The sequence below is a fragment of the Chionomys nivalis genome, chromosome 11 (genome assembly GCF_950005125.1).
Source record: "Chionomys nivalis chromosome 11, mChiNiv1.1, whole genome shotgun sequence".
Lineage (NCBI taxonomy): Eukaryota > Metazoa > Chordata > Mammalia > Rodentia > Cricetidae > Chionomys > Chionomys nivalis.
In genome coordinates, this window is record NC_080096.1 from 18,372,523 (window position 1) to 18,395,238 (window position 22,716).

Below are 22,716 nucleotides of genomic sequence, written 5' to 3' on the forward strand. Positions count from 1 at the left end.
ATGGCACCAGGCACACATATACATGCAGGCAAAACACACAAACAACGGCACCAGGCACACATATACATGCAGGCAAAACACACAAGCATATTAAATAAGGAATAAACCCAGCATGAAAACAACACAGAGGGCTGAAGAGACCGCTCAGCCATAAGAGTACTGGTGCTCTTGGAGAGGACCTGGATTTGGTTCCCAGCACGCACCCACATGGGGACTCACAATTGTCTGTAGCTTCAGTTCCAGGGGTTCCAATGCCCCTTTCTCGTCTCCAAGAACACCGCACATGCACGATGCACATACATACAGGAAAACATGTGTACACATAAAAATGTTAGGTATGGTGGCACATGCTTTTAATCCCATCACTCAGGAGGCAGAGGCAGGCGAATATCTATGCGTTTGAAGCTCAGCCTGATCTACATAGTTTGAAGCCAGCTTGTGATACAAAGAAAGACCCTGTCTCAAATAATACATAAATAAGTAACTAGATACAAAGTAGGAATGGTTGATTCAGTGGTTTGGTGGATAAAATCACTTGCTGCCTAGCCTGAAAACCTGAGTTCAAACCCAAGAAGCTATGTACATATGGTAGAGAGGAAATAATCCCATACTAGTTCAGAATTACGTATAATAAGGGGTTATTTATTTAGGGGTAGACTTACAGATCACAGTCCTAGATCACAGTCCTCTGCACAAACAGGAAACAGGAACCGAATCTAGCAGATAGAAACAAGAACCTGAAGCAAGAGAGCAAGTCTATGCTATACTGCTGCATTTATAGTATAAGAGATCACATCCAAGTGGGCTGGTATCTTAAAGGCTATTGGCTGAAGGAGCTCCCACAGCACCTCCCCCTTTTGTTTAAATAAGAGAGTTCCAAACCCAATACAAAACTATGTATACTAGGAACAGATATCAAGTATAAAGTTAGAATTACAACCAGCATAAACAATATTAAACAAGGAACATATCCTACTGTTTTATTAAACATTCTATCCTAAGGAGTCTAAGTCTTGCTGGCCTCTGCATGTGCGCCCATGGCCTTCGCCTTGTCTGCCTTGCATCTTCTTCAGGCCTTTCTTGTTGTGCTCCTTGGCAAAGCTCATGTAGATTCATATCTTTGTGACTGGGGTTTCTTGGTGCCATTTCTGTGCCATTTTCAGGACTGGTTGTGTGTGGTGTGGTTCTGGAACTTAACCAAGTCTGAATGGTAACTGGCAGCTCCTGAAGCATCTGGGACCGGAAGAGAAAGTGCATGTGCGAGCTCGTTACATGGACTAGTGTAGCTGTTGTTTTCATTAGATGTCCTCAGTAGGAGACTTGGAGGCAGAGCACTGGGGGGAAGGAAGGCATGGTGCTTGGTGTCTTTATTTTTGCTGCTGTTGCCATTTCTGTAGGTGGCGCTTCGGTCGGGGTGCTTGCCTCAGACTCGCCCTCCACAGAGAGCTCTGTGAGTAACAGAAATCTGCCCTACCCATCTACAAATTCAAGTCTGCCTCACAGTATGAAAGGCCATGACTCCACAGAAGAACCCAACAGTTCGTCAGTGACTGAGACACCGACATCTAAGTCCCAAGATCAGATGACATCACCTACTCTTCCAGCATCACCCCAGAGCAGAGGCACAGCAGGGCCCACAGAACAGATGACATCAACAGTACACACCCCTGCCATCACAGTCACTAATAGCATGTCACTGTCAGATTTCACAATGACCTCTGCAGTAAAGGAATCGATAGTGACATCCAAAACCACAGTTTTATTCAGCTTGGCCATTTCATCTGAGACCCCACAACTGAATCAAATTCCACCCTCATCAACATTGGACAAAGCCAGGGACACACACGAACCTTTACCCACAACAACCGTGGCAGTTACGAACACCCCTTCATCCACCACAGTCGCCGCCCCGAGTACAGCTGTTCTCAGCACAGACACAGCTGAGACTCAGGAAAAAGACACTGCAGCTGTACCCCCAACTCCAGCGACACCCCCCACAACAAGCAAACCACCAGACCCACAGAGCAGCTCTGTGACACAGACGCCTTCTCAGCCAGCACAGACAGACTCAAGCATAGGCACTGGTACAGCCCAGTCACCTGAACATCCCACAGGCCTTGTCCATAACGCCTCAGAGACCACCAAATCCTCCACTATAATTGGGACCAGTCCAGCTCCCCGCAGCTCAAGCCAGAGTAGTGGTCCAGGAGGTGGTGCCTGTGCTTTGGATGAGTATCTAGACAGCACCAGAGGCTGTATGTGCAGCAATAGCTACTATTTCCACTTGGGTAAGTCTGAATAATCCTTCCAGGAAGTCTATTGCTGTTGCTGCTGCTGCTGCTATTGCTTTTCCTCCTCCTCTTTCTCTTTGATTTTGATTTATGTGCATGGATGTAAATATGTAAATAACATGAATAACACGTATGAATGAATCAGATAACTGGCCAGGATGAGTGCAGTCAGGGAACTCTGAGAAGGCTCAGCGGGAACCCTGTCCAAAGAAACTGGTAAGACCTGAACATGGAATGAGTCCATTCAGAGTTGGCTGAGCAGATGAGACCATCTACCTTGCCCCAGCCCCAGCCTGCAGCCCCCAGGACCCAAACTGCTGTCCAGGTACTGATGGGGATTACAGGCACATATCACACACACACACACACTCACACACACACACACACACACACACACACCAGGTTCTAGCTTCCAGCTTGGAATGAGAAAAATTGGAGAATAAACAAATTAACCCCTTAAAACCCCAATCTTGCCAGACAAGTTAGAGACACCAGCTGCCTTCGCCAAAGTCATTCTCTTTCGTTGAAGCCCAGACCAGGCTTCCTTGGTTCCCTGGGGACTGAAAATTGAAGAGTCTGGCAGGAACAGGGAGCCACCTTCTTCTTTTCTTCTTACCTTTCTGGCTCTGCCTCTGGGCTTCGTCTATTCCTGCATCCACTGCCCAACCCTCAGGCTACCTGGCTCCAAGATGGGAGCTTCATCCCCCCCAAGCTTTGTTGTTTAGTCAAGGTCTCTTAGTCCAGAGCCGCCCTGGCCACTGAAGACGAGCTTCAGCTCTTGATCTTCCTGCCTCTGCCTCCTAAATTCTGGGATTACAGGCGGCCACCATCATGCCCTATTCATGTGGCACTGGAGATCAAATGATGGCAGGCAAGCTCTCTGCCAACAAAGCTACCTTCCCAGCTCCCACAGACGCTTTGTGACCCAGGTACTAATTCTCGGAAAAGAGATCTTAAGGACCTGTGAGGGCCAGGATCAGGATCCCACAAGACATGTATGAGATCTGTATGTGTGTGTGTGGGGGGGGGTGTTTTGAGACAGGGTTTTTCTGTGTAGCCCTGGCTGTCCTGGACTCACTCTTTAGACCAGGATGGCCTCAAACTCACAGAAATCCATCTGCCTCTGTTTCCTGAGTGCTGGGATGAAAGGCATGCGCCTCCACACCCAGACATGTTTACAATTTTAACAATTATTATGTGTGCATTGTGTGTGTGTGTATTGGGGGTACACTTGCTATCGTGAAGAGGTCAGAGGACAGCTTTGTGAAGTCACTTCTTTCCTTTCACCTTTCTGTGTGCCCTGGGAATTGAACTCAGGTCTCCATGGCAAGCCTTTACCTACTGAACCATTTGCTGGCTGTGTTTAAGGGAGTGGAGAGTGGACCAGTATCCACTGTCTTCTTCACCCACCTGAGGAAAAGTATTCCTTCTCATGGTATCATCCCAGGATCCTCAAAAGACCCCGCCCCTGGCTCTTGTTCCCCTGCAGAACTATCCAGGGAGATGGGAATCCTGTGCTGCAAACCAGAGGTCATTGAGGTGGCTCTGAGGAGCTGCTTCTTTTGTTTTTTTTTTTTTAAAGAGATACAGGATTGTTATTTATTTATTTATTTATTTATTTATTTATTTATTTATTATGTATACAATATTCTATCTGTGTGTATCCCTGCAGGCCAGAAGAGGGCACCAGACCTTATTACAGATGGTCGTGAGCCACCATGTGGTTGGTGGGAATTGAACTCAGGACTTCTGGAAGAGTAGGCAATGCTCTTAACCATCTCTCCAGCCCCAGGGGAGGAGCTGCTTCTTGAAGCATCAGCACTGGGTCCTGAAGAAAGATGTCTCTCGGGGTGTTCCAGTACCAATACAACAGACCAGGGTCACCGGGTCCAGGTCTTTCAGTTGGAGAAGAAAGAAGGAACTTGTGGACTCCACATCTCTGTAAGCTGACCCTCAACTCTAAGGAAAGGGGAAAGTCCTGGGGCAGAGCTGGGAAAGCTGTGGGGGCAGGGCCAGGAAGCTTGTGGGCAGGGTTGGGAAGGCACGGGGTGGGGGAAAGCTCTGAAGACTGGGCTGAAACAGGAGAGGTTAGGTAACTCTTGTCTTGGGTGGTCTCAAATCTTAGCCATCAGATCAGTCTTGTTGAAGAAAATGGTCAATCTGTCTCCAGAATGGGAATGCCTTTACATGTGCTGTATTTGCTGAATTGGGGTCTTGGTTTCCAAACTCTCAACCGTGAAACACTTCAAAAGAGCAACCACAGCAGTTTTTTACTGATTTCTGTTCAAATGCCATGTCTATCAATTTATTTTTAATGGTTCTAATCTTGAGAGGTTCTCATTATAAATGAGGAATCCATAGCTCAGAGAATTTAAAGGATTTTCCCAAATTACAGTTGGAACTTGAGGTAATCCTCCTGCCTCAGCCTCCTGAGTCCTGGGATTACATACCTGCACCAGCATTCAGAGACTAGTTTTATAAGGACAACGTAATTCACATAAATAATAGAATGCCACCGAACAACAGCAGTGCTTCTAAAGCCCCCATCTCTTGATCAGAACTCATCTTTTTCTTTCTTCTTCCTTCCTTCCTTCTTTTTTTCTTTCTTTTTTTTTTTTCTTTTCAGTGCTGGGGAGACTTAATGTGTGCTAGGCAAACACTCTAAAACTGAGATACATCCCCAGCCCTAGAACCTGGAATTCTTTTTTTAATTTAATTTATTTATTTAGAGATATACTCTCACCATGTATCCCAGGCTGGCACAGAACTCACTATATAGACCAGGCTGGCCTAGAACTCACAAAGATCCACCTCCTCTGCCTCCCAGTAAGCACTAAAGGTGTGCACCACCACACCCGACCCAGACTTAGGTTTTTTTGTTTTGTTTTTGTTAGGGACAGAGTCTCTCTATGTGGCCATGAATATCCTGGAACTTTCTATGTAGACTAGGTTGGCCTCTGCCTCCCCAATGATGGGGTTTAAGATATATACCATTACACCTAACTCCGACTTATAATTTTCTCTCTCTCTCTCTCTCTCTCTCTCTCTTGCGTTTTTGATTTTCAAGACAGGGTTTCATTGTGGAGCGTTGGCTGTCCTGAAACTATCTGTATGAACCAGGCTAACCTCGAACTCACAGAGATCCCCTGCCTCTGCCTCCAAAGTGCAGGGATTAAAGGTGTGCACCATCACCAGCCATTCAGACTTAGAATTCTTTTTTTTTTTGGTTTTTTGAGACAGGGTTTCTCTGTGGCTTTGGAGCCTGTCCTGGAACTAGCTCTTGTAGACCAGGCTGGTCTCGAACTCACAGAGATCCGCCTGCCTCTGCCTCCCGAGTGCTGGGATTAAAGGCGTTCGCCACCATCGCCCGGCCAGACTTATAATTCTTTTTTTTTTTTGGTTTTTCGAGACAGGGTTTCTCTGTAGCTTTGGAGCCTGTCCTGGAACTAGCTCTTGTAGACCAGGCTGGCCTCGAACTCCCAGAGATCCGCCTGCCTCTGCCTCCCGAGTGCTGGGATTAAAGGCGTGCGCCACCACCGCCCGGCTTCAGACTTATAATTCTTAACAGCTCAGGGATCCTAATTTTTTTCCCAAGAGATTCCAAAAATTCAAATTGGCACCAATAAGCCCAGAACTAAGAAAACTGAGGCAGGAGGATTGCAAGTCTCAGGATAGCCTGGGCTACAGAGCAAGTTATTCTTCCTAGGCTGGAGAGAGACTCAGCAGTTAAGAGTTCACATTACAGAGGACCTGCAGCTCACAATCATTTAAAATCCAGATCCAGAGGTTCTGGTGCCCTCTTCTGTCCTCTTCAGGAACCTGCACTGTCAGATACATTCAGCTAGAGAGGTACACACATGTATATAATTTTCAAAATAAAATAAACCTTTAAAATGCTCTCTCAAAACAACCACCACACTATCACACCAAAAATAAAAACAGCCCAGATGTGGTGGTGTCTGCAGATAGGCTCAGCACTTGGGAAGCAGAGGCAGGGGAGAGTTCAAGACCATCCTTGGGTACATAGTTGGACACTAGTTTGGGCTATATAATGCCCTGTCTCAAAATAAAGTAAAATAAAATAAGTATTAACATTTTAGGACCATGGAGTAAGAACCTCCATTGGCAACTCTGGGTTCAATTCCCAGCACCATAGACATTGGGCATTGTGACATAATCCTGGTACTTGGGAGGTGGAACCAGACATGTCAGGAGTTCAAGACCATCCTCAGCTACATAGTCATGAAGACCAACCTGGTCTACCCCATCTCAAGAGAAGAAACTTAGAACCATGGCATGGGGGGATAAAGTGATGGTCCCCGGAGTCAGAGTGCTGTTGGATTTAAGCTGTCACTTGCTGGGGACATCTTTGAACCTTTCTGAGCCTTCTTTTACCCTTTTATAAAATGGGGCCAATAAAGGAGCGCTGTGTTCAAGCCAGAGAACCAGGCTCAAAGAACTTCGGCTACAGCTTTTATTGAAATAAACACCTTGTTGCCAGAGAGGATGGGAGGCGTTGACCCCAGGGACTTGTGGGTAGTGTCTGCTCACCTACCTGTCTTTTCTAGACCAACGTCAGCCATGCCCTGTACTCTGTGAATGTGCACCTTGAAGAGGCTCGCCTTGGCTCTGGCTCCAGAGTGCTCCACTTCAGCTGTGCGTACCCCCTGGTGGTGAATGTCAGCAAGCCTGTCTCCTACCAGGAGGCCTCCATTCCGTGAGTTACATCCCATCAGCTGTCTCTGCAGCTAGGCCCTAGGCCACCCCCAAGTTCTCACTGCTACCTTGAAGCTAGCCAAAGCCTCAACACTCTCGAGAAATTGGCCCTCATGCTCACCCACCATATGTAAGCATCTCTGACGTGGACAGAGAAACGGGATGCTTCTAGGAAGAGATGCATTGTGGGTTATTTATGTAAATTATCATGAAGTTAGATACCTGCCAAGGTCTGGGGACCTATGATGTGGCACTTCATAGTTTATGTGGTCCATGAAGAAAGTGAACAGGTTTGCTCCTCCCCGGCCATCTTTTCTTCCTTTTATATTTATTGGAGACCCCCAAACACTACTTCATCACGAAGTCCCATCCCACCGCAGATGGTGACCTTATGGAAGCTGCCTCACAGAGTTCCCTCCCTTATTCTTTAAGGCAGGCTCTCCCATTGGTCTCAAACTTATCAAGCAGGGCTAGCCTGGTTGACCAGCAAGCCCTCTGGGTCTGCCTGTCTCTCTAGTAGTTAAGTTCGCAAACACGCCATTATGCCTGGGCTTGATCTCAGATCCTCGGGCTGTACAATAGGGCGCTTTACCCACTCCCTTCCCTGTGAGGGCTCACTCTTGTTTCTCTCTGGATACAGCACTATCCATATTCCTGGCATTGGAGAGACTGTCATCACCCTGAGCGTCTTCACAGACCTTGAACTCCACAGACCACTCGAGGACCGTACAGCTCCCGTGGGCATGCCCCTCTATGTGGTCCTCAAGTCCACCAGCAGTGATCCTGACCAGTTCTCCCTAGTGGCTAATGAGGTCTTTGCCAGTGACAACATCTCCAACACAGTGGCTAAGGCCACCTATCATTTTGTGAATGAGAGGTAAGGACCAATCAGGCTCCAGCTCTTGGTCTGTGACTTAGGCAGGTACTTTTGTTCCCATGAGCACAGACCCCCCCTCCCCCGTTCTTTTCGGTATCTCTGGCAAACAAAATGGGGAAGGAAGGAAGGAAGGGATGGGGAATGCTGGTTGAGCGAATGCATTCAGCCGCATTTTACAGATGAGTAAACTGAGGCCCAAGGAGATTAAAACCTGCTCAAGATCTCACAGTCAATAGGTGACATTCATTTCTTCTATTCTTTCACCCAGACAGTTATTGAGGACCTATGATGAGATTTAGAAATATAGCATTAACATGTCAGAGTGCCATATGCTATGTTGTTATTGAAGTACACTACATGTAATAGCTAACGACAGCTAAGAATTTGGTTATTTACAAATAATATTTATTTCATGCTGGATGTAGTTTGAGTCACATCACGCTTATCAGTTAATTTAAATCTTACCACACACTGTGAGATAGTTATATTTTGATTAGCATCTTACACGAGAAGCTAAGACTCAGTTCAGGTGCATGGGAGGTGACTGTGTTCAGTGTTGAGCACAGTCGGGTCAGAGTTGGGCCTCTTAGTCAGGTGTTTATGCCCCAAATCCAAGTACTTGGGAGGCTGAGACAGAGGAATTACTTAGAATATCAGGTTAGACAAGTAAGACAGCAAGACCCTATTTTTTTGTTTTGTTCTATTTTGTTTTAATTTCAAGACATGATTTCTCTGTAGCTTTGGAGCCTGTCCTGAAATTAGCTCTTGTAGACCAGGCTGGCCTCAAACTCACAGAGATCCCCCTGTCTCTGCCTCCTGAGTGCTGCGAGTAAAGGCGTGCGCCACCACCGTCTGGCACGGGAAGACCTTTTTTAAAACATAATTATAAAATAAAATAAAAATTGGGTATGATGGTGCATGCCTGTAACCTAAGCAATCAGAAGGGAGAGGTAGGGTGGTTGAGAAGTAAGAGCCGCCTTCAGCTACTTAGAGCAGGACAGCTTGTGCATGCCTGGTATCCTGACTCAAAATGAGACGGGGGTGGGGGAATGTCTTACTTCCATATCAAATTTCAGTAATATTGGCAATAGTTTTTGCAGAAGCATAGGGATTGCTCATCAGCTCACAGAGCATCCCAGGAAGGATTACTTCCTCTGCTGCACAGATGAGAGCAGAGGGCTGAGTATGACCAAGGGCTGGTCATGCTCAGTGTGGTCCCAAAACACACTCTTGAATTTGCCCTAGCCTGTAATAAGCTTTTCCTCTATTCCTGAGGTTCTGGGGTTCCCACCGGGGGCCAGCATCGTGCTAGAACACCCTGGCCCAAATTTGAGGACCTACCTAACATCTCCAAACCCGTTTCCTCCTTTTTAAAAAAGAAAGGGAAGGGTAGGGGGCTGGAGAGCTGGCTCAGCAGTTAAAAAGCACTGGCTGCTCTTGCAGAGGACCTGGGTTGGGTTCACAGCACCCACATGGCGTTACAACCATCTGTAACTCTAGTTCTAGGTGATGGAACAGCACCCTCTTCTGACCTCCGTGGGTACTGTACTTCCGTGCTGCACAAACATGGGCAGGGATAAGATAATAAACATTTAAAAATGGGGAACAGTCAAAAGTATGGTCATCCTTAGAATATGGTTGTTGGGATGAAATTAATCTATGTAAAGTGAGTTCTCAGCAGGAACACCCCCAATTATACAGAACACGTTAAAGTGGCCGAAATCAAACTGTGTGTTGATACCTGGGGCCCCAAGCCTGGGTCTCAAAGATCAGCACTAGGGCCTTCTCCCCATAGCTGCCCAGTCGGGGACCGGCTGCTCCAGGACTTGAACAATGGAGCCTCCATACAGGTGACACTGGCCTTCATTCTGTCGCGATTCTTGAATAGCGACACGCTCTACCTACACGCCCAAGTGACCCTCTGTGACAAGCAAGCATCTCGCCCATGCCAGCCGGTGAGTGGGGTTCCTGAAGCCCAGCCATGCAGCCGGGACTGGGCCGAGGGTAGTCATGTGATTGTGTGCTGGCCTCCTTTTCCCGGGACTGACTTAAAGAGGGGCATTTGAAGCCCTAGATCTTGTAGGTGGAAATGGGAAAACTTATTTGAGTTGTGGGGTAGTGGAACACGAGTCTCTGAGGTCCTGGGAAAAGTCCCCACACTGTCTTGTCACCTACAGTCTTGTAGTGGGAAGAATTCCCTGCGGAGAAATTCACTCTGGGACTCTCGAGTTGGGACCCATCTGGAACCTGGTGGTAGCAAGTAGATTGTATTTGGGCCTCTCCAAATAAGCGGTATGTAGATGGACCTTTGGAGGGCATCCCCAGCTCCTCTGCCAAGACCTTCCTAATGTCTTGTTCTGAGACCCTGAGCTTCCACTGAGTCGCCCCTGACCTTCTTGTCTTCACACTCTTCCCCTGTACCCAGGGTCCTCTCTGAGCCCACATTCTCCCTCTCTCTGGACAAGTCCTTGCAACCACCCCGGCCTCTTTACGCTCATCTTAGTTTCTCTGCCCGTTACTGTGGGAAAACACACATATGGATGCAGCTTAAAGTTTCCTGTGGCTCATGGTTCAAGGGTCCCGTGCAGTATGTCAGAGGATCACGGCAGCAGGAGCTTGCTGGCTTTCTCACATCACATCTGCAGCCAGAAAGCAGAGAGCCAGGAACACACACTAGTGCTCAAACTCACTTTCTGCATTTTCAACAGTTCAGGGGTCCCTTGCCCAGAGAACTGGTGGCTTCACTACAATTAAGATGGTTCTTCCCACATCAACTAATATGTAATCAAGATACTTCCACACAGGCATGCCCAGAGACCCGTCTTTGCGTGACTCTAGATTCTGCCAGGTTGGCAACAGTAACCCATCATGCCACTCTCAGGTCTGGGCCATCTTCACTTCCAGCGTCTCTCTAAAACATGTTTTTAAATTTTATTTTACGTGTATGAGTGTTTTGTCTGCATGTATGCCTATGGACCACCTGTGCCTGGTGTCCACTCGAGGCCAGAAAAGGGCATTTGATCCCCTGGAATTGGAGTCACAGATAATTGTGAGTCACTTTATGGGTGCTGGGAATCGAACCTGCATCCCCTGAGAAAGCATTCAGTGCTCTTAACCACTGAGCCATCACTCCAGCCACTCAGACACTCTCTCTCCTTTCCTGCCAAGCAACCCACTCTGCTCATGCTGTCTTTCATGCCAGCCTCTCTTTGGTCATTACTCCTGGCCCAGTACTCTCTCTCCTTTCTAGTCTGTAAGAGTCCTTTTGCCCTCACTGGGAAACCCCACACTTTTGGGGATTCCAGGATATTTCATCCTTCTGAGTCCCAGTTTTCCAAAATCTGCCAGCCTCTTTTGTCTAATCCCGATGGAACGATGGGTGAGTGCTGGCCATGTCCGGGGCACTTGGAATTCAATCTCGCTCTTCATGTGGTTGCAGAGCCCAAGAGCCTCCAGCAGCAGGAGCAGAGCAGGTTAGTACAAGAGGACAGCTCTAAGGAAGTAAGTTCTCATGTGACACGCTCAGGCTGCTGGTGATTTTGCATGCTGTTTCTTCTCCTGAGCTATGCGGCCAAGAAGTCAATCAACCTCTCTCAGCTGGAGTAATATATGCTAGAATTAATGTGAGGCTGTGCTTTATCCGGCCTCAAAAAATCTGAAACTACCCAGAAATGATTCCGAGTAAGGGTTGAAGATTTAAAGTGCCCTGGGCACCGTGGAGCATGCCTGAGCCCAGAAGCTTTGAGTCAGCCTGTTCAAGATAGCGGACCCTGCTCCACATAAAGCCAGGTGTAGTGGCTTACCCTGGAATCCCGGCACTTAGGAGGTGCAAGCAGGAGAGTTAGGTGTTTAAAGCCACCCTTGGCTACAGAGCAACTTTGAGGCCAGCCTGGACCATGTGTCTCAAAGAAAAAGAAAAAACAGCAGTGTATTTAATAACACTCCTAATTGAGGCTGCTCTGTGAGTACAGGTACTTGATGCTAAGCTTGATGGCCTGAATTCTATCCCTGGGACCCATGTATGGGTAGAGGGAACCCAAGAATATGTCCTCTAACCTCAACATGTACATCACAACATGCACACATAAGTAAATAACTGGAATAAAAAGAAATATTTAAAAAGGCTCATAGACTCTGAAAGCTCCTCAAATCCCCCTTTGAATACTTACTTTTATTTTAAATTCTGTGTATACATGCTTGTGTGATATGCACGTGAGTGCTGGCATCCATGGAGGTCAGAGGTGGCCGACTGCCCTGGGACTGAAGTTACAGACTACTGTGAGCTGTCTGATGTGGCTGCTGGGAACCAAGCTGAGGACCTCTGCAGGAGCTATGTGCTCTTAACTGCTGTGCCACCTCTCCAGCCCCCTTAGTCTATTTCATAATCATTTCTTTCTTTCCTGCAGGAGCCTGGATGTCCATCTTGCTCCTGATAGTGACAGGCTGGATGCTGGACTAAAAGTTGGTCCAGCCTCCCCACTCCAACACGAGCACTTAGTGTCTAGTTTACTTGCCTCAGCCAAGGATGGAGTGGAGGAAGACTTGATGAGAGGCAAGTGTGACCTCTGTTAGGCACCAGAGGAGCTGGCCACGGACCAGTGTGTAGCCCAGCGTTGGGAAGACTGTGGCGACTGCCTGGTGGATTACGCTCTCTTGTCATGCCTTTGTTTCCTATCCTTGTAGCTCTTAGGGGAGGGTGTGTGATTAGACCACTCAACATGAGGGGGAAAGTAGAGAGTTTATGGCCAATAAACACACAGAATTCTACTTTTTCTGACGTCTGTCTGTATAATTTGACCTTAAGGCTTCAGTGCTCCAGGTTAGTGGACTGAAGGATTGGAAAGGGAGGAGGGGGTGGCGGCCACTTTTTTCCTTTGGGGCTTCCTCTCCACACAGGTAAAATGAAAGTGTTGACCTGATCAGCTTGGGAATCATTCTCAGGAAATCCTTGGGCCTTAGTCAGCTACTTTCTCTCTTTTTTTTTTTCTGCAAAATGGCCGAAACTGTTCAGTTCCAGGACGAGAGTTCAATGCATTTATATAATAGTGCCCAAGCCTTTTCCTCCTATAGCTTGGTAACCCGTGGCTGCCTTAGGCCACCTTTCCTATTTGAGAGCGATACAGCCACAGTGTTTGTGCTGTCGTCCCTCATTCGTCCCAAACCAGAATCTTTTCCATACCTGGGACTATGTTATGCCCCGGGGATGAGGGCTGGAAGGAGGCTGTGGACCAGGAGACAAGACAGACTTTAGCTGTGAATGAGAGACTCAGGCCCCCGGAAGATCTGTAGCCATAGCACGATCCCCAAGCACCCTGACTCTGAACCCAGAGCCAGGGAAAGAAACACACCCCGGATCTGGGACCTGAGACAGCGGGAAAAAAAAAAAAACACTTTACCCCTGAACCCCTAGCTAGATGAAAACACCCTGACCCCGAAACCAGAGGCAAAGGAACACACTTTGTCCCTAGAACCAGAACCTGTTAAAGGAATTCACCTTGGCCCTAAAGTTAGAGCCTAAAAGATAAAAAGGATCAGAGAAAGAAACACAGTTTGGCCCTGAGATCAGAGCCACCTCTAGCTGACAGGAAACCAACCAATCCCTGAGCAGGAAAAACTGGCCAATCCCTGAGTAGGCAGCAGTAACCTCTAGGCTAGAGTAGTGACCTCTCCCTGATACACCATGGACTCCTCCCCCTAACAAGAGGAGTCAATCAGGAGCAGACAATCCCCTTACCCCATAGAGGGCAGCCAATCCCGAGCCTACAGGGATTCCGCAAGCCTTTCCCACTATAAAAACCCCCTCCCCTCGCTGCTTCGCTTTGGGATCGGACGCGACCTTTTGGTGATATATTGGGGATCCGGACTTTGGGCGTCACAGTTAACAGACAGGCAAGCCTTGCGAGGTACTGTGCACCTGGAATCCCAGCTACCTGGAGACTGAGGCTGGAGGATTATTCTGAGTTTGAGACCAGCCTGGGTTATATATCAAGACCCTGCTTCAAACAAATAACAAACATAAACAAAACAGAAAAATGGGCGAAGGTGTTGCTCAGTGATAGAGCCCTTGCATAGCACATGCAGGGTGTGAGTTTGAGTCCCCAAACAGCAATAAATTCATACGAACCCCAAACATATATACTCCAAGAAAAAAAATCAGAAAATGGGAGCTAGGTACAGTGGTGTACGTCTGTAACCTCAGCACTTGAGAGGTGGAGCTGGAGTCAGGAAGACTGGGAGGTCAAGGTCATCGTGAAAGACCCTACAGACCCCCTCCTCAGAACCCGCAGCTAGCAGGCTCCCCGGGAGAACGTCCTGTTTGCTTGAAAGATTCTCAGGATCAGCAGCTAGCCTGCTCTCGTGAGAGGAAAACAGGATATCTATAAGATAGGACATCTACAAAGCAGGGTGACTGCAAAGTAGGATATCTATAAGATAAGAGCAGGATGTCTGCTGCCAAACATCCATGCTGGGAGAGGAAAAACCATTTATGCCCCCCCCCCATAACCACGCTTCTGCTTCTGTAAAACTTGCTTTTGCTGCCCTCTTTCCTATAAAATGACCTCCTCCCAGTCTGCTGACGCGCAAGTCCTCCGAAAGACTTTGTCGCCCGCAGGTACCTGTGTCTACCTAATAAACCTCTTGCAGTTTGCATCCGTGTGGTCTCGGCCTATTCCTTGGCTTCGGGGAGGTCTCCTCCCGAGGGAAGGTCCTTTGGGGGGGGGGGGTCTTTCATTGTCAGGAGTTCAAGTTCATTCTCAGCTCTGTAGTGAGTTTGCTAGTTTGGGCATTATGAAGCCATGTATCAAACAGAAAACTCAAGAAATGCAGAAAGTCGGGTGGTGGTGCGGTGGTGGTGCACACCTTTAATCATAGCACTTGGGAGGCAGGGGCAGAGATCTCAGTGAGTTCAAAGACTGGTCTACAGAGTGAGTTCCAGGACAGTCAGAGCTACACAGAGAAACCCTGTCTTGAAAAAAAAAATTAAGCTCAATTCAGCATTCTTTTCTCTATTTGTTTAGAGAATAAGCACATGCTTGTCCAATGTGTGCTCGTGGGTATGTTTGCCACAGGACAGCCCGTGGAGGTCAGAGGATAAACATGTGTGGAGTCCCTATCTTCCCCCTTTATGAGGGTCCCATCTTGTCTTTTTGACACAGCATTTCATTGTGTGGATCAGGCTGAACTTGCTGTACTGACGTCTCAATCTTGAGAGCCAAGATTGCAGGCATGCACCCCTGAATTTGACTCCTCCTGTTCTCTTTGGTTAAATGAGAAAATTATATTTAACAAAATCTAACATTAAAAAAATATGTGTATGAGTGTTTTTTGTTTGTTTGTTTTTGGGTAAGGTCTCCTGATGTATACTTGGTTGTCCTGTAATTTACAATATAGACAAAGCTGGCCTCAGAGATCTGCCTGCCTGTCTCCAGAGTGCTGAAACTAAAGGCATGCGCCACCATGCCCAGCTCACCATGCATAAGTGTTTTGTTTGCATGTGTGTAAACTCACTGCTTACATGCTTGAAGCCTGTTGTTTGATGTTGGGTCATAGATGCCGAAGTAGAGAGGTAAGATCACCAAGATGCCAAGCCTTCTTTTTCTGAAAAAGCAGAAGGGTAAGTGTACCAGGCTTTCTCTAGCCACCTACCAGCTCCCAAATAAAGACACAGAGACTCGTTATTAGTTATGAATATTTGGCCTTATCTTATGCTTGTCCCACTAGCTCTTATAACTTAATTTAACCTGTTTCTCTTGATCTATGTTTTGCCTTAGGGCTTTTTACCCTTCTTTCATTCTGTATGTCCTCCTTTCATTGTCTTCTCCAATGTCTAGCTAGCTGCTTAGCACAAGATATCTTCCCCCTTTTCTCCCCCGTTCTCCACTCCCTGTGGTTTTCTTTCTCCTAGATTCTTCCTCCTACTTATTCTCCTTGCCCACCAGCCCCACCTATCCCTCTAATGCCTAGCTCTTGGCTATTCAGCTTTTTATTGGACCAATCAGGTGCCTTAGGCAGGTAAAGCAATACATCTTTACATCGTTAAACAAATGCAATGCGTCTTTACATAATTAAAGTAACAGTCTGCAACCATACAGGCTTCTTGGAAAAGACTCACACTCAACTAGCTCACTCTAGTTACTTTATTTAAACATATACAAGGTTGACAAGGGCTGGCAAAGGTTCCAACTACCAAAGTCATACCAAAGCTTCAAACTACCGAGCCATAATCAAAAGTAAAAACTCAGGTCTGCCAGGAGTGTCCTAGGACCAAGGTCGATGCAGTGGCAAGCTCTCTCGCAGCACCAAGTGTAGACTCCAGAGAAACAACTCTTTAAGGTTGTAACAGTCTCAAAACAATTCCTCAGCCTCTACTGATTAACCCAAACATGGCAAAGGATTTGCTGAACCATTTCTCAAAGCCAGACACAAAGGCTTTGGTATACATTTCACTTAAAGCCAGACATATAAAGACTTTGCTTGTACATCACTACAGATGCCCACAGAGGCCAAAAGAAATGCTGGATTCCCTGGAACTGGAGTTATGACCAGTTGTGAGATACAATGCAGGTTATAGGAACCAAACCCAGGTCCTGTGGAAGAGCCGCGAGTGCTCTTCACGGAGCCATCTCTCCAGCCCCTAATCTAGTCTTTTCACTTTTCATCGTGCTAGTTGGGATACTTACATTAATACATTTTATTAAATATGCAGCAAGTCTTTTAAAAATAATGAAGTAACCACAGGTAGGATAGGATGACCAGAAGTTCAAGGTTTCCCTGAATTACAAAGTGAGCATGAGGCTGGTTTGGTTTACATGAAACCCCTGTGTCAACAAAGAAATAAACAATAATAAAGTAACTTAAAATGAAGAATAGTCTTTGAAGCGAGAACCTAAAGACTGCTGAAATATGAGAACTCATTTTCATATGAAAATTATCACATGGTGGAGGTACTGCTAAACTACAGAGGGAAACTGAGCCGGCATATTTATTCACCCAGTAATCTCAGCACTTGAGAAATGGGTGCAGAAGGATTAGTTCAAAATTGACCTTGGCTGTAAAGCAAACTCCAGGCTAATCTGGACAATATGAAACCATGTCAAAAACAAAATAAGAAGCCAAGAACAATTGATTCAGACCCCAGCATATTAAGTGGCTCACAAATGCCTATAAGCCCAGCTCCAAGGGATCCAGTGCCTTCTGGCTGAGGGTACTGGCACACAGACACACACACAAATAATAAAACCTTAAAGTAAATATATATATATATATACCCACCCATTCAGGAGGCCAAGCCAGAAGTACCAGGGGTCTGAGGTCCAGCCTATGCTAAATAGCAAGACCCTGTTGAAGAGAAGGAATGTATAAACACACTTTTTTTTCTGACAAGATCTCACTGTGTAGCCCAGGCCAGCATCAAACTCCTGAGCCTCCTGCATTAGCCTTCTGAATTGTGATTACAGACATACTCCATCTTCCAGCTCATTAATGCACACAGCTTGTAGATTTAAATCCCAGCATTTCACTGTTGAACTTTCTTCTCTTTTCAGGACCAGCTCTTGTCTTTGCTCCCTCCTTCCTCAGAAAAGAAGCAGAAGCTATCAACTGGGAAAACTCAAATATCTGTTCATTAGTTTATAAATTCATTTTTAGACATCCAGATTTAATGTTCATAGTAATAAAGCCCCTGTTCCTTTTTTTTTTTTTTTTTGTTTTGTTTTTCAAGACAGGGTTTCTCTGTGGTTTTGGAGCCTGTCCTGGAACTAGCTCTTGTAGACCAGGCTGGTCTCGAACTCACAGAGATCCGCCTGCCTCTGCCTCCCAAGTGCTGGGATTAAAGGCGTGTGCCAGCCACCACCGCCCGGCAAAGCCCCCTGTTCCTAATTTCTAAATTCTTCTGTCATTCCCAGGTTCAACATCCATCCATTAATTTGTTATTTTTAAATGTCTTTAACTTTTATGTGTGAATGCAGTGTGTGTGTGTGTGTGTGTGTGTGTGTGTGTGTGTGTGTCTGTATGTGTGTGTCTTCGCGCGCACCAGTGGAGGGCAGAAGAGAGAGTTGTGAGCGGCCAGACAAGGATGCTGGGAACCGAACCTTGAAAGAGCAGCCCTCGCTCTTAGCCTCTGAGCCAGCTCTCCAGCGCCTCATCATTAACTATTAATAGGCAGTGACCCAGGCAGGTCACTGACACCCCCTGCCCTCCTCGTTCCTGAGGGAGGGGAGTGAGGCAGGTTGTGGGGGAGTCCCTAATGCCTGGCCTCTCGTGCCCGCCCCTGCCGAAGCCCAGCAGCTACCCGAAGCCTCGCTGGCACAGCGCCACCTAGAGGCAGCACCGGGTAAGGAGCGAGGAGTCCGAGCTGAGTAGCCGCTGGGTCATGCGCAGAGCGATCCACCGGTCTCGCACCGCCTACGCAGTGATCCTCCCGCCCACCACCCAGGGCTCCGTGCAGGGGCGGGACTCCAGAGCGGCCCGAGTCTCCATTGGTCAAAGAAAAGCAGAAAGAGGCGGGACAGCCACATGCTTCGACTTTCTATTGGTCAGGATCCAGCAGAAAGAGGCGGTGCCGGGCGGCGCGCGCTCGGAGGCGTGCGGCTGACGGGTGTGTAACGGCCGTTAGGCGGCCTGAGGAGAGGATTCGCGACTCGCGCGGACGTGGTGGCCGCAGGCAGTGTCCTGGGGAGGGATCTCGCTGCCCGCTCTCGGGGCTCTCTGTAAGTTCTTCTTGGGGGCTCCCGCCGCGGCGGCCGTCCCTGTCCGTCCTTCCGTAGCCCCGGGAAAACCTTGGAAACTTGGGACCTACGAGGGGTGGGGGGGCGTGGGGAGGGTGCCCGGGACAGCGCCCGGGAGAGCGAGGCGCATGCGCAGGTGGACCTGGCCGGAATGCCGGCCCAGGCTTTGCTCGCCTCGGCTCCGTTTCCTGGTTAACGATCCCCACACGCCCCCTCGGGTCCCCGTCGCCCCCCCTCCGCGCCTCGCTGTCCCCCGTCGTTAACTCGTTGCAGTTGCCATGCTCGTGTGCCAGACGCCCCCCTGCCCTCGTAGGGCGCGCGGCCCGCGGGGCAGACCCGGGGACAGAGTCAGAGGGTCAGCGAGTGTTGTCACTCGGCTGGTGGAGTGGACACCTTTCCCAAAGGGCCGGGAACGGAAGGCGCTGGTCAGGGAGCCATTCTCGCCGAGGTGGCGTCTGAGCCGAGGAGCGGAACGTGGGGGGGGGGGGTGCAGAGGGCGCCTGGGAACGGCCTAGACCCGTGAAGAAGCGGGAGATGCTTCCAGATCCCCGTGCGTAGGGCAGCCTCCCACCCCCAACCCGGAGTGAGTGAAGCCGAGGTCACAGGTGTCAGAGGCTTGGGAGGAATCGAATATTAAGTGTGTTCAAGTTTGTCCAACAGAGTATTAAAACCTTTGACTTTTAGTCAGTCAGGAAGGCCAGCAGGTCGGTTTGGGTTTTGTTGTTGAAATACCGAACTTTAAAGAAGCCCTCAGCCCTGTTGAGGCAGGCACTCGACTACTGAGCTATGGCCTCTGTCCGCCCGCCCTTTTCTTTCTGTTATTTGGTCTTGCTGTTTAGTTCAGGCTGGCATGGAATTTCTGTTTATCCCAGGCTGGGCTTTTGTTGTTGTTTTGGATTTTTGAGACAAGGTCTCACTATGTAATCCTGACTAACCTGGAACTCACTCTGTGGACCAGGGTAGCCTTTGAACTCACAGAGATCCTCCTGCCTTTACCTCCCGGGCTATCTTGCGTTCGTGTTGTTTGAAATTGCAGGCTCACACCCAGCCAGTAGTTGTTCACTGCATAGAGTCCGGGAGGTAGTAGGTGATCAGTAAATTCAGGTTGATGAATACAGTGTCTGGCCAGGTTCTTTAAACTGCCAGGCCTGCCCCCCCCCCCTTTTTTTTTTTGCCTGGAAAATTTTTATGAGACCTTGATTATATAAAAATCAAAGATTTGCTGATAAGTAATAAAGAAACTTACTTTAAGACTATTCTTTGGAGCTTGGTATGGTGACCCATGAGGCAGGAGATTTCCCCAGGCAGTCAATGCTAGCCTGGTATACATACTGCATTCTAGACCAGCCAGGGCTACATAGCAAGACCCTAACTCAAAGCCCAATTCTTTGGTCTGTGTATGATTTTTACCATTTATTAAAGACAAAAGCTATTGCATATACTAATGAGGTGCATATGCTTATAATTCAGTATTGCCGAGGATGGTGGTCCATGCCTTTATTCTCAGCACTCAGAACATAGAGAGAGGCTTGAGGGTAATCCTTGACTAGGTAACAAATGCTAGGCCATGACCCTGTCTCAGAAACCAAAAGTCATCTTGGCTGAGTGTTTGAAACTGCAGGGTACAGACCATCTACAACATTTTTCAGAGTTGATACTTTGATTTTATCACCATCAATATTAAGAAAACTGCTTTCCATAAATACAAAGTACAAAATGGCAGAAGTGTGTTTAGGGCCATTTAATTGTGTGTGTATGTGAGTGAGAGAGAGACAACTTTCAGGAGTTGGTTCTCTCCTTATACTGTAGGATCCAAGGATTAACTTAAGTCGTCAGGCTGTGACAAGTCATTTTACCTGCTAAGCTATCTCATCAGCTGGTCAGACAGCAGTTTTCCAAGTCAGATATCTGAACAGTGTATCACATGCACATGCTATGTAAAGCTTCATGTGCCAAGAATGACTTTTAATTTCTGGTCTTGCCTCCTCCTCCTTCTTAGTGCTGGGATTATAGGCATGTGTTACCTTGCTATGTGGTTTGCCTGTGCCACAGATCCAACTCAGAGCTTTGTGTGTACTAGAAAAGTTCCTAGTCTAGCTACATCTCTAACCTTTTTGATTTTCTATTTTGTTTTGGTTTTGTTAGTTTTCTTTTTGAGATCTCGTTGTGGCCCTGGTTAGCCTGAAACTTCTGTGTAGACCAGAGTGTCCTCAAATTCATAGAGATTCTTTTGCCTCTACCTCACAGTACTCAAGGTATGTGCTGCCATGCCTGCCTCCTTGTGTTTTTTGTTGTTGTTTTGTTTGTTGAGATAGGGTCTCATGTATCCCAGGTTAGCCAGGTTAGGACCTCACTGTGTAGCAAAGGTTTACCTTGAATAACATTTTTAAAAAAGACAATAGGAAAACCTTAAAACTGTTTTGTTTGTAAGATAGTAGGCTTTCATAAAAGCAGAAAACTTTGAATGCACAGTAAAAACAGTGTAGTTGAGCTGGGTAGGGATGGCTACACCTGTAATTCCAGCATTTGGGGGACAGAAGCAGGTGGATCTCTTTGTCCACTTTGTATTGTATCACCTATCAACCCATAGTTAAGAAAGCATGCGCTGAAGCTGATCAGTGGCGGCAAACACCTTTAATCTAATCTCAGCACTCTGGGAAGTGGAGGCCAACAGATCTTCAGAGTTCAGAACCAGCCTGGTCCACAAAGTGAGTCCTAGGACAACCAGGGTTACACAGAGAAACCCTGTCTTGAAAAACAAAACAGACAAATATGTATGCTGGGCCTTGAGGATAGCTCAAGGATGGGTAAAGGTGTTCGCTACTAGGTCTGAAGACTTGAGTGTACACATGCATGCATACTTGAACACACACACGCATGCATACCCGAACACACAGGCAGAAGGGTGATGTTCATTGAGGCAGAATCGTCAAGCCCAGAGCTTCCCAGTATAATCTTGCTAGCCAGTTCCCCTCTGAAGCTGGGATTACAGACAGGCTCCCATTCCGGGAGTCCTCTAAAGCTGGGATTACAGATAGGCTCCCATTCCAGGGGCTCTCTAAAGCTGGGATTACAGACAGGCTCCCATTCTGGGGGTCCTCTGAAGCTGGGATTACAGACAAGCTCCCACTCCCATTTGGCATTTGCCAGGGTTCTGTTTGTACCCTTGTCCTCATGCTTATGTGCGAGCATTTTAACTACTCAGCCATCTTCCCAACCTCTAAATCCAAACCTTTACTTTCTTTTCTGCAAAAGGAGAATGATAATAGTAACTATCTCAGTTACTATTATATTATTGATATGAGCATTCAGTGTGACACATGACATAGGAAGTGCTGTATACATGTTGAATTTGTTACATGAATGAGCATTTTTTGTGGTGTGAGTGCTCAGTTAGGTTGGGTGCTTTACCTTTCTACCTTCCTTCAGTTGTATCTCTTTAGTTGAATAATTGGTTATTTGTGTTGTTTCTTATATACTCGTTTATTTTACTTTTATTTTAGAGAGTATCTTTCAGTGGGTACTAAAAATCTTTTTAAAAAATGTTTTTGATGTTTATTATATTTTATGTGGTATGTGTTTATTCATGTGAGTGTGGGCACACTTGGGACATGGCATGTGTGTAGAGGTCAAAGGACAGCCTCAGGTGTCAGTCCGTGTTTTTCAGATTGTTTGGGACAAGGTCTTTGTTTGCTACACCAGGCTAACTGGCCCATGAACTATTAGGGATTCTTTTGTCTATGCTTCCCATCTCAATTGTAGGAGTACTGAGATTACAGATGCGCTACTGTGCTTGCCTTTAAAATGGATTCTGGGGATTTGAGCTCAGGGACTCATGAGTGGTTGGTAAGTGCTTTACCTCTAAGCTGTCTCCTCAGTGCAAAACACTTTTCTTGTTTAGTTTGGTGTGTGGTTGCTTTTTTAGACTTGTGTATTTGGTGTGTGTGCATGCACATGGCACATGTTAAATTCCTACAGCGATCAGAAGAGGGTCTTGGATCTTTTGAAGCTGGAGTTACAGGCAGTTGTGAGCTACCTGGCATGGGTACTAAGCACTGAACTTTGACCAGTAAGCACTCTTACCTGCTACCCTGTTTCTCTAGCC

At 47.2% G+C, this 22,716-nt stretch overlaps 2 protein-coding genes across 3 annotated transcripts in view; both read left to right on the forward strand.

The window, feature by feature from the left end:
• On the forward strand, nt 1-12,343 carry LOC130883600 (mucin-5AC-like). The gene is given in 11 exon segments (XM_057784182.1): nt 1-18; nt 1,538-2,288; nt 3,781-3,830; nt 4,078-4,129; nt 4,132-4,232; nt 6,860-7,008; nt 7,648-7,884; nt 9,680-9,839; nt 10,062-10,180; nt 11,326-11,357; nt 12,291-12,343. Coding segments are annotated over 11 exon segments (1,722 nt in total).
• Nucleotides 12,344-18,461: 6,118 nt separating this feature from the next.
• Cep85 (centrosomal protein 85) overlaps nt 18,462-22,716 on the forward strand; it is a 38,969-nt gene continuing 34,714 nt past the window's right edge. Inside the window, exons 1-2 of one of the 2 annotated variants that reach the window (XM_057784528.1) lie at nt 18,462-18,593; nt 20,757-20,866. The gene's annotated coding sequence lies outside the window, so the exon portion shown is untranslated. The remainder of the gene's footprint in view (nt 18,594-20,756; nt 20,867-22,716) is intronic. The other variant, XM_057784527.1, reaches the window with a different exon arrangement.